The sequence below is a fragment of the Ornithorhynchus anatinus genome, chromosome 2, assembly GCF_004115215.2.
Source record: "Ornithorhynchus anatinus isolate Pmale09 chromosome 2, mOrnAna1.pri.v4, whole genome shotgun sequence".
Taxonomy (NCBI): domain Eukaryota; kingdom Metazoa; phylum Chordata; class Mammalia; order Monotremata; family Ornithorhynchidae; genus Ornithorhynchus; species Ornithorhynchus anatinus.
The window spans coordinates 21,686,030-21,699,894 of record NC_041729.1 but is presented as its reverse complement, the minus strand read 5'-3'; the positions used below and the strand labels follow the sequence as shown (position 1 = coordinate 21,699,894).

Here is a 13,865-nt window from a genome sequence, read left to right as displayed (position 1 = left end):
TCAGTGTCATTACTGGATAATGACCAGGAATGCCTCAATCAATAGTATTTATTGGGCACTGACAGTGTGCAGAGCATTGTACTAAGCACTCGGGAGAGTACAGAACAATACAGTTCCAACCCGGTGCATAGTACAGTGCCTGGCACTTTACTTTTTTTTTAAAAAAAAAAAGTCGATAGATGGGTTCCCTGCCTACAAACGAGCTAAGAGTCTGGAAGAGGAGACAGATATTAATATAAATAAGTTACAGATATGTTCAGAAGTGCTGTGGGGCTGAGAGAGGGTTGAATACCAAGTGCCCAAAGGATTCTGATCCAGATGCATAAATGATGCAAGAGGGAGAGGGAGTTGGGGGAAAGTGGTTTAACTGGGGAAGGCCCCTTGGAGGAGATGTGACCTTAGTAAGTTTCTAAAGGTGAGGAGAGTGGTGGTCTGACATCTATGGAGGAGGAGGAAATTCCAGCCAGAGGGAGGACATGAGAAAGGGGTCTACAGTGAGATAGACGAGACTGAGGCACAGTGAGCAAGCCGGTGCTAGAGGAGTGAAGTGTGAGGGCTGGGCTGTAGTAGGAAGGAGAACTGCGAAGTGTTGAGTTTTAGTGGGTCTGAAACCTGGAGAACAGGGATCCACTGCCTTTTTGGTCCTTCAGTGTGGGAGAGGTCAAGACCACCATAAATATCCCGGAAACTATGAGGCCGGCCCGATGGAATGAGATGGGCACACTTATCATCATCACAATTTAATGAACAATTTACCGTATGCAGAGTACGGGCATTAAATTAGGTGCTGAGGGAATAGACGGAAGGAAATGACAATTGCTGACAATAAAGGCCTTCCTGTCCAAGCTGTTGAAGTGGCCATGGACCGCCCGGCTTCAGATCCTCCCGCTCTACACTGTGAGCTCGTCGTGGGCGGTAATGGGTCTGTTTATTGTTATAAGTGTCCTCTCCCGAGCCCTTAGTACAGTGCTTTGCACACGGTAGGCGCTCAATAAATAAGAATAATGGTAGCGTGGGACAGGGAGGCGGGGAAAGGGATTATTTTTTTTTTCCTGGCCAGCAGGAGGAGGTGACCGTTGCAGTTTTGGGGGGTTTTTTAGTGGCTCTTCTGGGACGAGGGGCCGGCCCTCCCTGGGATGGAGCCGGGAGGGAGGGAGGAAAAGAGGGAGGAGCTCAGATTGCGTCTGCCACCGCTCGAAGCGATTGCCTCATCCCTCTGCAGGGTCGAATTTGGGCGGGCCTGGGAGAGGTCCCCCGAAGAGCCGCACCCCCTACACCGAAGGTCAGACCTGGGTGTCACGTCCATGAGGGTTGCCTCTTTTAGGGGAGAAGGAAGGCAGGTCGATAAAGCGAGGCAGAAGTGGGGCTCTGGCTCCATATTTTGGCTAAATTCCAGTTGCAGAGGTGGTTTTCCTCCGCCCTTCCTCACCCTTTCCCCGGCCCTGTCCCGACGGGATGCAGGATGCCCTCCTTCCTGGCTTCACGAATGCCATTATTGTTATTATTGACCAATACCCAGTTTTGGAGGGGACGAGTGGTGTGATGGGCGGCGCTGCCACTCCCTGGCTCTCGATTTTAGAAGTGGGTGTGGGCCTGGGCCTGCAGAGCCAATACTTTGGTGCGCTTGAAGCCGGGGGGTGGAACCTGGGCCTGGCCCGGGGCTAACGAGACCGGTTGGCACAGGAGTTGGGGGCGGAGAACGTATGGAGCTGGGGTTTTGGTTTTTTTTTGGGGGGGGGGAGTGTTTGTTTCCCCAAACTGGAATGCCAGGGAGAGGAATGGAGGGAAATGGGGCTTTTTTCCGAGGCTGAGGCCGGCCGAAGTGGTGGTTGTAAAGTGTGGCTGTTAGCCTGAGGGCCGAGCTGGGGGGCGGAGGGAAGGGAGAGGAGGGGAGGGGCCACGGCCCTGCAGTGGGCGGAGGCCAAACGGCCCCAGCCCGGGCGGGGCGGCCGCCGGCATCAAACTTTCCCGGAGCCACCGGAGGACCAGCAGGTCAGGGCGGGCCCGGTCCCACTGAGCCCCGGGGGGCTGGGTGAAGGGTGAGAGGCCGCCCCCTTCGCCAACGCCAAGCCGGGCCCGGTGCCCGGCCTGCCGGCCGGGCCCGGGAGGAGGGGAGGCCCCTGCACCGGCAGCCGGACCCGGACGGACACAAGACCTCGCCTCGCTTCGGGGGAGAAGCCGGGACCCCCTGCCCCGCCCGGACGCCTGCCCTGGGACCGCCCGGCGACAGACAGCTCAGGACCGGCCGCCTTCCCGGGGCCTGAAACCCTCAGCGGGGGTCGGGGAGAGGGGCCCGGACCCAGCGAGGGGCCAGGAGCCGGGCAGCCCAGCCCTCCAGGAGCCGGACGGCCGCACCGACCAGGCCCCGGACAGCCCAGCCCGCCAGGAGCCGGACAGCCCCACCGATCGGGCCCCAGGCAGCCCACCGGGAGCTGGACATCCCCACCGACCAGGCCCAGGACAGCCCAGCAGGCCCCGGATAGCCCAGCAGGCCCCGGATAGCCCAACCCACCGGGCCCCGGACACCCTCACCGACCAGGCCTCCGGGCAGCCTACCGGGAGCTGGACTGCCCAGCCCACCAGCCCCCCGACAGCCCCACCGACAAAGCCCCAGGCAGCCCACCGGGAGCTGGACATCCCCAACGTCCAGGCCCAGGACAGCCCACTAGGCCCCAGGCAGCCCCACCAACCGGGTCCCGGACATCCCAGCCCGCCAGGAGCCGGACATCCCCACCGACCGGGCCCCGGACAGCCCAGCTCGCCAGGAGCCGGACATCCCCACCGACCAGACCCAGGACAGCCCACCAGGCCCCGGACAGCCCCACCGACCGGGCTCCGGACATCCCAGCCCTCCAGAAGCCGGACGTCCCCACCGACCGGGCCCAGGACAACCCACCAGGCCTCAGACAGTCCCACCGACCAGGCCCCGGACATCCCAGCCCGCAAGAGTTGGACGTCCCCACCGACCGGGCCCAGGACGGCCCACCAGGCCCCAGACAGTCCCACCGACCAGGCCCCGGACATCCCAGCCCGCCGGGAGCCGGACATCCCCACCGACCGGGCCCAGGACAGCCCAGCTCACCAGGAGCAGGGCAGCCCAGGCCACCGGGCCGCGCCCCCCGGGCCCCAATGTGCTTCTGTCCCCGGAGGAGCCATGAAGGCGGCATGACCTCAAAGGATGGAGCCTCTCCCCCCGGCCTCCTGCAGCCCTGGAAGCTGGTCTTCGGGCCGAGGGCCGGCCCGCGGCCGGGCCGCCCGCCCCCCAACGGTCTCTACGTCGTGGCCACCGTGGCGGTGTGGCTGGCCACCGGGACCAGCATGTCCAGCCTCAACAAGTGGATCTTCACCGTTCACGGCTTCCGCTACCCGTTGGTGCTGTCCACCCTGCACATGCTGACGGCCGTGCTGGTGGGCTACCCTCTGGCCCGGCTCCGAGCCCACGGGCCCCTCCGGGCCCAAGCCAAGAGGAGGATCTTCCTCCTCAGCCTGACCTTCTGCGCCACCATGGCCTGCGGAAACTTGGGCCTGAGCTACGTGCAGCTGGACTTTGCCCAGATGGTCTACACCACCACCCCGCTCTTCACCCTGGCCTTGTCCAAGGTGCTGTTGGGGAGACGCCACCACCCCTTGCAGTACGCCGCCATGGGGCCCATTTGCTTGGGGGCCGCCTTCAGCATCGTCGGCGAGCTGCACTTCCACCAAGCTGGCTGCTGCTTCCTCTTTGCCGCCACTTTCCTCCGGGGACTCAAGTCCGTGCAGCAGAGTGAGTATCCCCGAACCCCGGTGGGGTCGCGGCAAAAAGAAATCGTGGTATTGGTCAATAATAACGATAATGGTATTCGAGAAGTGCTTAATATGTACTGTACTAAGCACTGGGGTGGACACAGCCAATAATAATAGTATTTGCTAAGGGCTTCAATATTTGCCAAGCACTCTTCCAAGCGCTGGGGTAGATACAGAGTAATCAGGTTGTCCCACGTGGGGTTCACGGTCTTAATTCCCATTTTACAGATGAGGTAACAGAGACACAGAGAAACGAATTGGCTTGCCCATGGTCACACAGCAGACAAGCGGCGGAGCCAGGAGTAGAACCCAAGTCCTCTGACTCCCAAGCCCGTGCTCTTTCCACTACACCATGCTGCTGCTTTATGTACCGGGCACCGAACTAAGCGCGGGGGTGAGGACGAGCAAATCGGGTTAGATACAGTCCCTGCCCCATGAGGGGCTCACAGTCTCAGTCCTCATTATATGGATGAGGGAACTGAGGCCTAGAGAAGTAGTGACTTGACCAAGGTCACCCAGAAGATGAGCGGTGCAGTCATGATTGGAACCCATGACTCTCTGACTCCCAGGCCCGTGCTCTATCCACTACACCATGATGAAAGGGCCGGAGTTGCTCAAATGGGTGCAGCTGGGGAGTGGATGATGTTCCAGTTATTTAGAAAGCTTTCAATTGGCCACTGGAGCCCAAAATGCTAGAATGGTATGGGTACGAATGGGTTGTTGTTCTTCTTAGCAATAAGAAGGTGAAGAATACCAATTATTATTATTGTGACAACTGTTAGGCACTTACTTTGTGCCAAGCACTGTTCTAAGGGCTGGGGTAGATACAAGTTAATCAGGTTGGACATGAGTCCCACATGGCATTCACAGTCTAAGAGGAAGAGAGGCAGTATGGCCTAGTGGATAGAACATGGGCCTGATAGTCTGAAGGGCCCGGTTTCTAATCTCAGTTCTGCCACTTGTCTGCTGTGTGACCTTGGGTAAGTCACTTCACTTCCTCTGTGTCTCAGCGACCTCATCTGTAAAAGGAGGATTTAGGCTGTGAGCCCCATGTGGGACGTGGACTGTGTCCAACCCATTAGCTTGTCTTTTCGCCACTGCTTAGTATAGTGCCTGGCATATAATAAGCACTTAAATGTCCTTAAAAAAGAACGTAGGAGGGAGTAGGATTTAATCTCCATTTTACAGATGATGAAATGGAGGCACAGAGCATTCATTCATTCGATCATATTTACTGAGTGTTTACTGTGTGCAGAGCACTGTATTTAGCACTTGGGAAAGTACAATGCAACAATAAACAGACACATTCCTTGCCCACAATGAGCTTACAGTCCAGAGGACAAGCTTACAGTCTAGAGGGCAGTTGAATGACCTGCCCAAGGTCAGAGAGCGCACACGTGGCAGAGCCAGAATTAGAACTCAAGTACTTTGACTCCAAGGCCTGTGCTCTTTCCAGTAGGCCTCGCTGCTTCTCCAACAGTCGATTGCCTGCAGAGTTCAAAAGTCAAACAGAGAGGTCTTGGGCTCTTAGGAGAACAAGAAGTCTGTTATTTCTAACGATCCTGAAAGGATGATTTTATTCGTGAAGACTGGAATGGAGCACTCTCCCCTCCTTTTCCCAGACCTCTTTGATTGTATCCATCCCAACGCTTAATACAGTGCCTGACATATAGTAAGCACTTAACAAATACCACACAGAGTTGATGACTCTCAGTTCAAACTCAGGTCTGGGCTCCAGAAGTCTAATGGGTTGCTGGGCCACATTGTCAGATGTGCGATATATTTATAATATATAATTTAAAGATACGTACATAAGTGCTGTGGGATGAATATCAAATGGCCATAGGTCACAGATCCAAGGACGGAGGCTCCGATATTTCCTTCCAACTCAGGAAAATCTAGACTCTCATGAAAGCAGGGTGGGAAAAGGCAGGCTGATTCCTTTTTATTTCTTGTGAGGACAGGGTGACGGTCGCCTCCCTGGAGACAGCTAGAGAAGTTCCAGGTAGGTTTGGGGGCAGGAAGGAAGGTGGAGAGGGAGGGAGTTTCAAAGTGGGTTTAGAGCCGATGACTGGCTCAATTTCACCAGCTCCCTGGGGCTCCCACCTTTGCGCAGAGACGACCGGAGCGCTTCAGTCCTTCACTGTAAGGAAAGGGAGAGGCAAGGTCAGCCCCAGCGGTAAGGCGGTTAGTGCCCTGTGCCGCCATGTGAGGCTCTGGCTCCACTTCTCTGCCTTTCCCCAAGGGAAGCAGAAGCTGGATCATTTGAGTCATGAGTCATTTCAACAAGACGGGACTCAGCCAGCCAGAGAGGGAGGAGTGCTCATCTTTGCTGGTGCATATGGGTAAACTAGAGTAGTCATTAAGGCTCACTGAGGCCCCATGGTAGACCCCCAAGCAGAGTGCCCCTCTGCCCCCTTTTCTCTTCTCGCACTTCCTTCTGCATGCTCTGACTTGCTCCCTTTATTCATCCCCCATCCCAGCCCACAGCACTTATGTCCACAGTTGTAATTTATTAATTTATATTAATGTCTGTCTCCCCCCTAGACTGTAAGCTCATTGTGGGCAGGGAATGTGTCTGTTTTATTATTATACTTTCCCAAGTGCTTATACAGTGCTCCGCACACAGTAAGTGCTCAATAAATGCAGTTGACTGACTGAATGACTGAATGACCCTTTGGAACGAACATTCCCACTGTGCCCGGGCTGGCCTTGCTTTCCGATGGTCACGTCACCGTGGTGTTCAGGCCCCTCCAGAGTTCGAATGGAATCACATTACATGGTCTTTCTACTGTGCATCCCCATGGACCCTCGGCTTCCTAAACTAAAAGTCGCATGCAGCTCTTTAGAAAACAGATGATATAGTCGATTTCAGCCTGGATAGGATTGGGGGGGTGAGGTTGGCAGATGTCTCCCATCTGCCTCAGGAAACACTTGTCTGTCAGGTGATTTATACCATGGCTAACGGGGAAGGAGAGGAGATCGTTCTATTCGGCCAACTTTTTCCATCCACCCTCCTTCCTGTTCCCCAAAGCGTATGAACCCAAGCAACAAGAAACGAGATCCCTTCCCCGTGAGCATCTGCTGTGAGCGGCTGTCTTCACTATTGCATTTCCCTCAGTACTTAAGTACATATCCTTAAATGATATATCATAATTTATTTATGTTAATGGCTAGCTCTAGACTATAAGCTCACTGTGGACAGGGAACATGTCTGCTAAAGCAGTTGAATTGTACTCTCCCAAGCATACAGTAAGTACTCAGTAAATACCAGTGATTGTTCCCTTCCACCCACTGCCCCTGTCCCGAGGCTCTTCCAAAGCTGGATTTCTATTTTGGCCTTCAGGACACTTGAGAGGTCTAGGATTAGGGTCTCTGGTGAGTGGCCCGCTCAAGGAGTCGAGAATTTAACACTCCTCCTCCCCGAGGCCGGGGATCAACTTTCCTCTTGGGGCCGGTGGGGTTATTTTGGTTTCTAGCTGAGGTAGAAAGTCAATCTAGGCTCCATTCTAGGAGCCTGAGAGGGTTCCCCTTGCCTCTTTCTGAACCCCCAGCTGGATCATTCATTCATTCATTCATTCATTCAGTTGTATTTATTAAGCGCTTACTGTGTGCAAAGCACTATACTAAGTGCTTAGCAGACAGATTGCATCCCGAGTGCTTGAATCTCTGAAACCTAAAAAGAACAGGACGGATGACACTATCTTCCTGGTTCCTGGTCTGGCTGTTTATGTCTCAGGGCTATTTGGGTGGCTTGGCCCAAACCTCTGGCCCGACTGAGCCCTGAAATTGTTCCCACCTAGACTGTCCTGGGCTTGTAAAGGGGAAGTCAGACAGGTGCCCTCAGAGCCAGCTGGCAGGGGCTACTGCCCTGAAGCCCAAAGTGTGCTTGGTGAACCAGATAAACCCACCAACTGTAATGACTCTAGTTGTGCAAGGGGGGCTGGCGGACTCAGAGTAGGCTGCGAAAGGGCCCCATTCCCACGTCCCACCCTTACGTTAGGGCGGGGACAGGAATCCTCAGTTCCCACACGTAAAGTGGAGATTCATTACCTGTTCTCCCTCTTTCTCTGGGCTGTGAGCCCCACGTGGGACAGGGACTGTGTCCAGCCCAGTTACGTTGTGTCTCCCCCAGTGCTTAGTGCAGTCCTTGGCAAATGGCGCTTAACAAATACCACCGCTGTTGTTATTCTTCTTCTTCTTATTAGCTCATGTAGTGTCTGGGAAGTGGCCTGACCTTCCTGACATTTCACTGACTTCCTCCAGGCTTTCAAATTAAGACCTTTAAAGCATAAATGAGCCAGGCCTGGCACAGGGCGTTCTCTGACCTGGCTCGGAAGGCTCTACTAGTAGCCCTTGCTGCTCTGCATCACACTGCAGACGAGTGGCAGAGCTGGGATTAGAACCCAGGGCCTCTGACTCCCGGGTCCGTGCCCTTTCCCTGAGGCTACGCTTCTTCTCGATGTTGGTTGGCATCCCTGATCCCAGGTGACAAGAAGAGCTGGCCATGGAAAAGTGTGGACTCATGGAAAGAGTCCAGGCCAAGGAGTCAGAGGGCCTGGGTTCTAGTCCCAGCTCTGCCACTTGTCTACCGGGTGACCTTGAGCAAGTCATTTCACTTCTCTGTGCCTCAGTTACCTCATCTGTAAGAACGCTTAGAACAGTGCTTGGCACATAAAATGTCATTATTATTATTACTATTATTGTGCAGATTGACTGTGAGCCCCACGTGGGACATGGAATGTGTCCAAACCGAATAGTTTGTGTCTACCCCAGAGGTTAGTACAGTATCTGATACACAGTAAGTGCTTAACAAATACCACTAAAAAAAAAAAAAAATCAAGGAAAGAGTGAGCGGGCAAGTTGTGACTAAGTTCCAGTGCCCTCTGTCCCTCCTTCTCTTCCTTCTTCCTCCATCATACACTCCACCCTGGGAGAACATAGTGTGTGCAGGAGGCCTGTCAATTCCAGACCTTTTCCAAGTCCTCCTCCCATAGACATTTATCTTCTGACACTCACACCCCCAGGCCTTCCAGGACTTTTTACGGGAGGGGAGAAGTGTCCCAGAATGCCGGGAGAAGGGGTGAGAGGGTGAATGTCAGGTGAGTCAGGAGAGAAAAGGTGGGCTGATTGTAGGGGATCGGGACTGTACCTGAGAGGACACCTGGGGTTTGGGGGCACACTCCCTGGGAAGCTGCCTGCAGGACTGCCAGACCGATGGACCGACTATTCTGGCTGACTAGCCAGGGTGTGAGAAAGCACAGGAGGAAGCTCCACCCTGAAGCCTTGATTTCTGGCCTGTGTGGAAGAAAAACTTGCCGGACTGTGCGTTGTGTTTGAGGGGGTATGTTAGAGACAAGTTTATTACTCTGGAGCGCTTCTTCTAGCACTAGTAAGGATTGGCGGTGGACGGACAGAATTTCCTCTGTCAGACAAAGCCAGCTCGGTTCTGAATAAACCACAGCTTTTATACAGTACGGCATATAATTTAATCAAATATAGGATAAATACGTTAGGATAGGCAGCAACACCTCTTGGGGTGAGGTTTTCATGGCGCAGTGGATAGAGCACAGACCTGGGAGTCAGAAGGACCTGGGTTCTGATCCCAGCTCTGTCATTTATCCGCTGTGTGACCTTGGGCAAGTCACTTCACTTCTCTGTGCCTCAGTTCCCTGATCTGTCAAATAGGGATTAAGACCGTGAGCCCCATGTGGGACAGGGACTGTGTCCAACCCAATCTGCTTATATCCACCCCAGCACTTAGTACAGTGCCTGGCACATAGTAAGCGCTTAATAAATACTACAATTATTATCATTACCTTGTTCTCAAGGTGATTGAACCCCCTTGAACGGCGGACCAGGGGTCCTGATTAGATCAGGGGGTAACTTCGTCTTGTTCTCAGCTACTCCTTTCAGAAGACCAGAGAACGAAAGGAGGATGTGTTGTGAAGTTGATTGCCATGGTAACCAGAGGCGATCAAGCAGGTGTCGAGCAGAGAAGGCTCGGAGAGGAGGGTGGGGGCAAATGCGGGACCTTGACCTTTATGCTTCCACGCCTGACACCTGCCCCGAAACCTGCTTCTCCTGACCCGCTCCGACTGCCTCTGTTCCGCTTTCCAGGTGTCCTCCTGCAGGAAGAGAAACTCGATTCCGTCACGCTGCTCTACCTGACGTCCGTTCCCAGCTTCTGCCTCCTCCTGGCGGCAGCCCTGGTGCTGGAGACCGGGGCCTGGGCCACCCCTCTCCCCGACCACCAGCAGCTCTGGCTCTTCATCCTACTCAGCTGCCTCGTCTCGGTGTTCTATAACCTGGCCAGCTTCTCCCTCCTGGCTCTCACCTCCGCCCTCACCATCCACGTCCTGGGCAACTTCAACGTGGTGGGAAACTTGGTCCTGTCCTGGCTTCTGTTCGGCAGCCACCTGAGTGCCCTCAGCTACGTGGGTATCCTGCTCACCCTGTCGGGGATGTTCATCTACCACAACTGTGAGGTCCTGGCCGGCTTCTGGGAGGCCAAGTGGGGACCCCGGCTGGACAGGGACAAGGCCATGTGAGCCTGCCCCGGTGGCTGCCACCCCCCCTGGAAACCCCCTGAGGATGTTTACAGAGGTAACACACTGAGCACTGAACGGCCCTCTCTTGTCTTGGACAAGTGTGTACGTGCATCGGTTGTGCCCAAATGTGCAGCTTCTCTGCTAGGTGTGGGTGGAGCGAGTGCGTGTGTATGTATGTATAAGCACACGTGTGCCTGCTCATGTATGAATGAACGTGGAGCCACGTGTATTCGAGGAGGCACCCCTGTGTGTTACTGTGAATGCCCGTTGGCACACGTGAGACGGTTCCTCTGTGTATGCTTGTGTTTGTGCAGGACCGAATTAATGAATACCATCCTCGCTCTCCTCTTGACGGGAGCTCGTCCGACCTCCCTGCTGGGTTTCTGCGATCCCGCCGCGGCCTCCTCTCCGGGACCGTCCTCGCTAGTCGGGCTCCGAAACTTCTGCTTGCCAAGCTGCAATCGGGAGGGCTGCCTGCCGGGGTGAGCCGGGAGGTCTGTGCTATTAATGGGATCCAGATTATTACCCAGTAAGCTGGTGAGAGGCCGGAACTGTTGCTGGTTGGAATAGCAGTGCCCGCCAGGATCCCTTGCTCAGCGGAATAAGGCTAGCCCCACAATCAAACCTGGACATGGAGAGGGCAGGGTGGAGAAGATGGCGTTGCCCTGGTCTGGGAATCGCAGTTGCTACTTCGTATGGCCAGCTCCCTCACCGACTTGCCCAGTGACGTTGGACAAATACTTCCCTCCTCTGGGCTTCAGTTTCTCCATCTGTAAAAGGGGAAGAATCCTACTTTCCCCCTCTGCGCCTCACAGGGATGAGGATTGGATCGTGTTCGCAAAGGATCGTCGGCCCCTCCGGTGTCAGGGGTGGTGTAAATACGAATTTATTGTTATTATTATTGCTAATAATAATTTTCATCATCACATTCACTGTGGCTCCAAACGGTCTAAGGTTTTTTTTTTTTAAGCAAGACATGTTTCCTTTCGTCCGGTCACTTCTTTTGGTCCTATTAATCAACCAGAAGAATTTATTGAGATTATACTCCATGCAGAGCATTTTATAAGGGCTCGGGACAAGGCAGTACAATAGAATTAATAGACACAAATTCCTGCCTTCAAGGAGTTTACAATCCAGCAGGGTAGACTGATGCTAAAGTAAATTTCAGAGAGGAGGAAGTAGCGGAGGACAAAGATACGAAGAAAAGTATTAGAGGGCAGAGGAGTGGTTTGAGGCCCAAGAGTTTAGGTAACTCTGACGTGGCATTTGGTGGGGATTGAGAAGCAGCATGGTCCTGGTAGTCAGAAGGACCCGTGTTCTAGTCCCGGCTCCACTGTGTGTCTGCTGTGTCATCTTGGGCAAGTCACTTCACTTCTCTGGGCCTTAGTTACCTCATCTGTAAAATGGGGATTAACAATGTTGGTTGGTATTTGTTAAGCGCTTACTATGTGCAGAGCACTGTTCCAAGCGCCGGGGTAGATACAGGGTCATCAGGTCGTCCCATGCGACGCTCACAATCTAAATGCCCATTTTACAGATAAGGTAACTGAGGCACAGAGAAGTTAAGTGGCTTGCCCACAGTCACACAGCTGACAAGTGGCAGAGCCAGGATTAAGACCGTGAGCCCCATGTGGGACAGGGACTGTACCCAACCAGATTACCTTGAATCTATCCTAACGCTTAGAACAGTGCCTCGCACAGAGTAAGTGCTTAACAAATAATAAATATTTTTATATATGTATAAAATTATTATATATGTATGTATAAGAGAGTGAGGGCGGGGAGATGTGGGATTAATCAAGGAGAAGGGTCCCTTTAACCATAGGGTGAAAGGAGCAGAATCCCATGTCTGGCTATCAGGCCCGCACCCCCAAAGTCTGTCCCAACAACAACATCCTCTTCTCCCCCCTCCTCCCCTCCCAACCATCTGCTCCACTTACCTCTGCAGTGGTTAAAAAAACTGGTTTCTTCAGAGTCAGGGAGAGGAGATGTAGCCAGGGGACAGAGGAAGGAAGGTACTCAGCTCCAGGAACAACCCAGGGACTGAACTTCTGCTTGGGATAACTCCCCAGATTTCCTCTGCCCCAGGTTTGCCAAGATCTTTATCCAGCCCTAGCAGACTACTGGGAGGGAGGAATGAACGCTGAAGGAGCAAAGAAAGCCCCTACTCCCTCCCTCTGCTCTATCCCCCTCCCCGCCCCACAGCCCTTGTGCATATTTGTATATATTTTTCTATGAATTTTATTAATTATGTGTATATATCTATAATTCTATTTATTTTGATGCTATTGGTGCCTATCTACTTGTTTTGTTTTGTTGCCTGTCTCCCCACTTCTAGACTGCAAGCCTGTGGTTGGATAGGGATTGTCTCTATCTGTTGCCAAATTGTACTTTCCAAGTGTTTAGTACAGTGCTCTGCACATGGTAAGCGCTCAATAAATACGATTGAATGAATGAATGAATGAAAGAAAGGCATTAGTCCCCAAAATCACTGATCCTAAGAGCTCTTGCGGGTCAGCAAAGCAATAGTGTAGGGAGAACGTGCCTATCAATAGTATTTATTCAGTCCCTACTGTCTGCAGAATGCTTTGCTATCGGTGATATTTATTCAGTGCTTACTATGTGCTAAAGTCTTGGGAAAGTACATTGCAACATAATTAGACACTTTCCCTGCCCATAAGCTTACAGTCAGTCGCTTGATGATGGTGGTGGTGGTAGTATTTGTTAAGCACATACTAGGTGCCAAGCACTGTTCTAAGCATTGGGGTAGATACAAGATAATCAGGTTGTCGCACATAGGGCTCACCGTCTTAATCCCCATTTTACAGTTGAGGCGACTGAGGCACAGAGAAGTTCAGGGACTTGCCCGAGGTCACGCAGCTGACAAGTGACAGAGCCAGGATAATAATGTTGGCATTTGTTAAGTGCTTACTATGTGCAAAGCACTGTTCTAAGTGCTGGGGAGGATACAAGGTGATCAGGTTGTCCCACGTGGGGCTCACAGTCTTAATCGCCATTTTACAGATGGGGTAACTGAGGCACAGAGAAGTGAAGTGACTTGCCCAGAGTCACACAGCTGACAAGCGGCTGAGCCGGGATTAGAACCCACGACCTCTGACTCCCAAACCCGGGCTCTTTCCACTAAACTTGGGAGAGAACAATGGAGATAAAAGACATGATCCCCCGGTCTCAAGGAGTTTACAATCTGGGGATTGGGGAGGAGAGAGATACTTGATTTCCAGGGAAGAAAAGAGAAGCATAGAAAGATGAGTGTGTGATTAATAAGAGCTCAAGGAGTAAAGTACACCTGTCAATGTGCAGAATGGCTGGATGGGAGTGCCTAAGTGGAAGGGTGACACCAAAGTCCTCAGGCCTCCTGGAGGAGGTGGAATTTCAGCAGGGCTTTGAAGACGGGAAAAGAGAGATTGGAATACCACCCCTTCTAAGCTGTTGGATCCCAACTTGAGAGGAATGAAGAGTGCGAGCTGGGGCGAAGTGGGAGAAGGGAGAGTGGATAAGTAAAAGGGAGAA

At 53.1% G+C, this 13,865-nt stretch overlaps 1 protein-coding gene across 1 annotated transcript; it reads left to right on the top strand.

The window, feature by feature from the left end:
- The first annotated feature begins 1,181 nt into the window (after window positions 1-1,181).
- Window positions 1,182-11,279, top strand: SLC35E4 (solute carrier family 35 member E4). Its single transcript, XM_029058364.2, has 2 exons — window positions 1,182-3,763; window positions 9,904-11,279. Exons 1-2 carry the CDS (start codon window positions 3,130-3,132, stop codon window positions 10,332-10,334), a joined length of 1,065 nt encoding a protein of 354 aa, XP_028914197.1. The 5' UTR covers window positions 1,182-3,129; the 3' UTR covers window positions 10,335-11,279.
- Window positions 11,280-13,865: the final 2,586 nt, after the last annotated feature.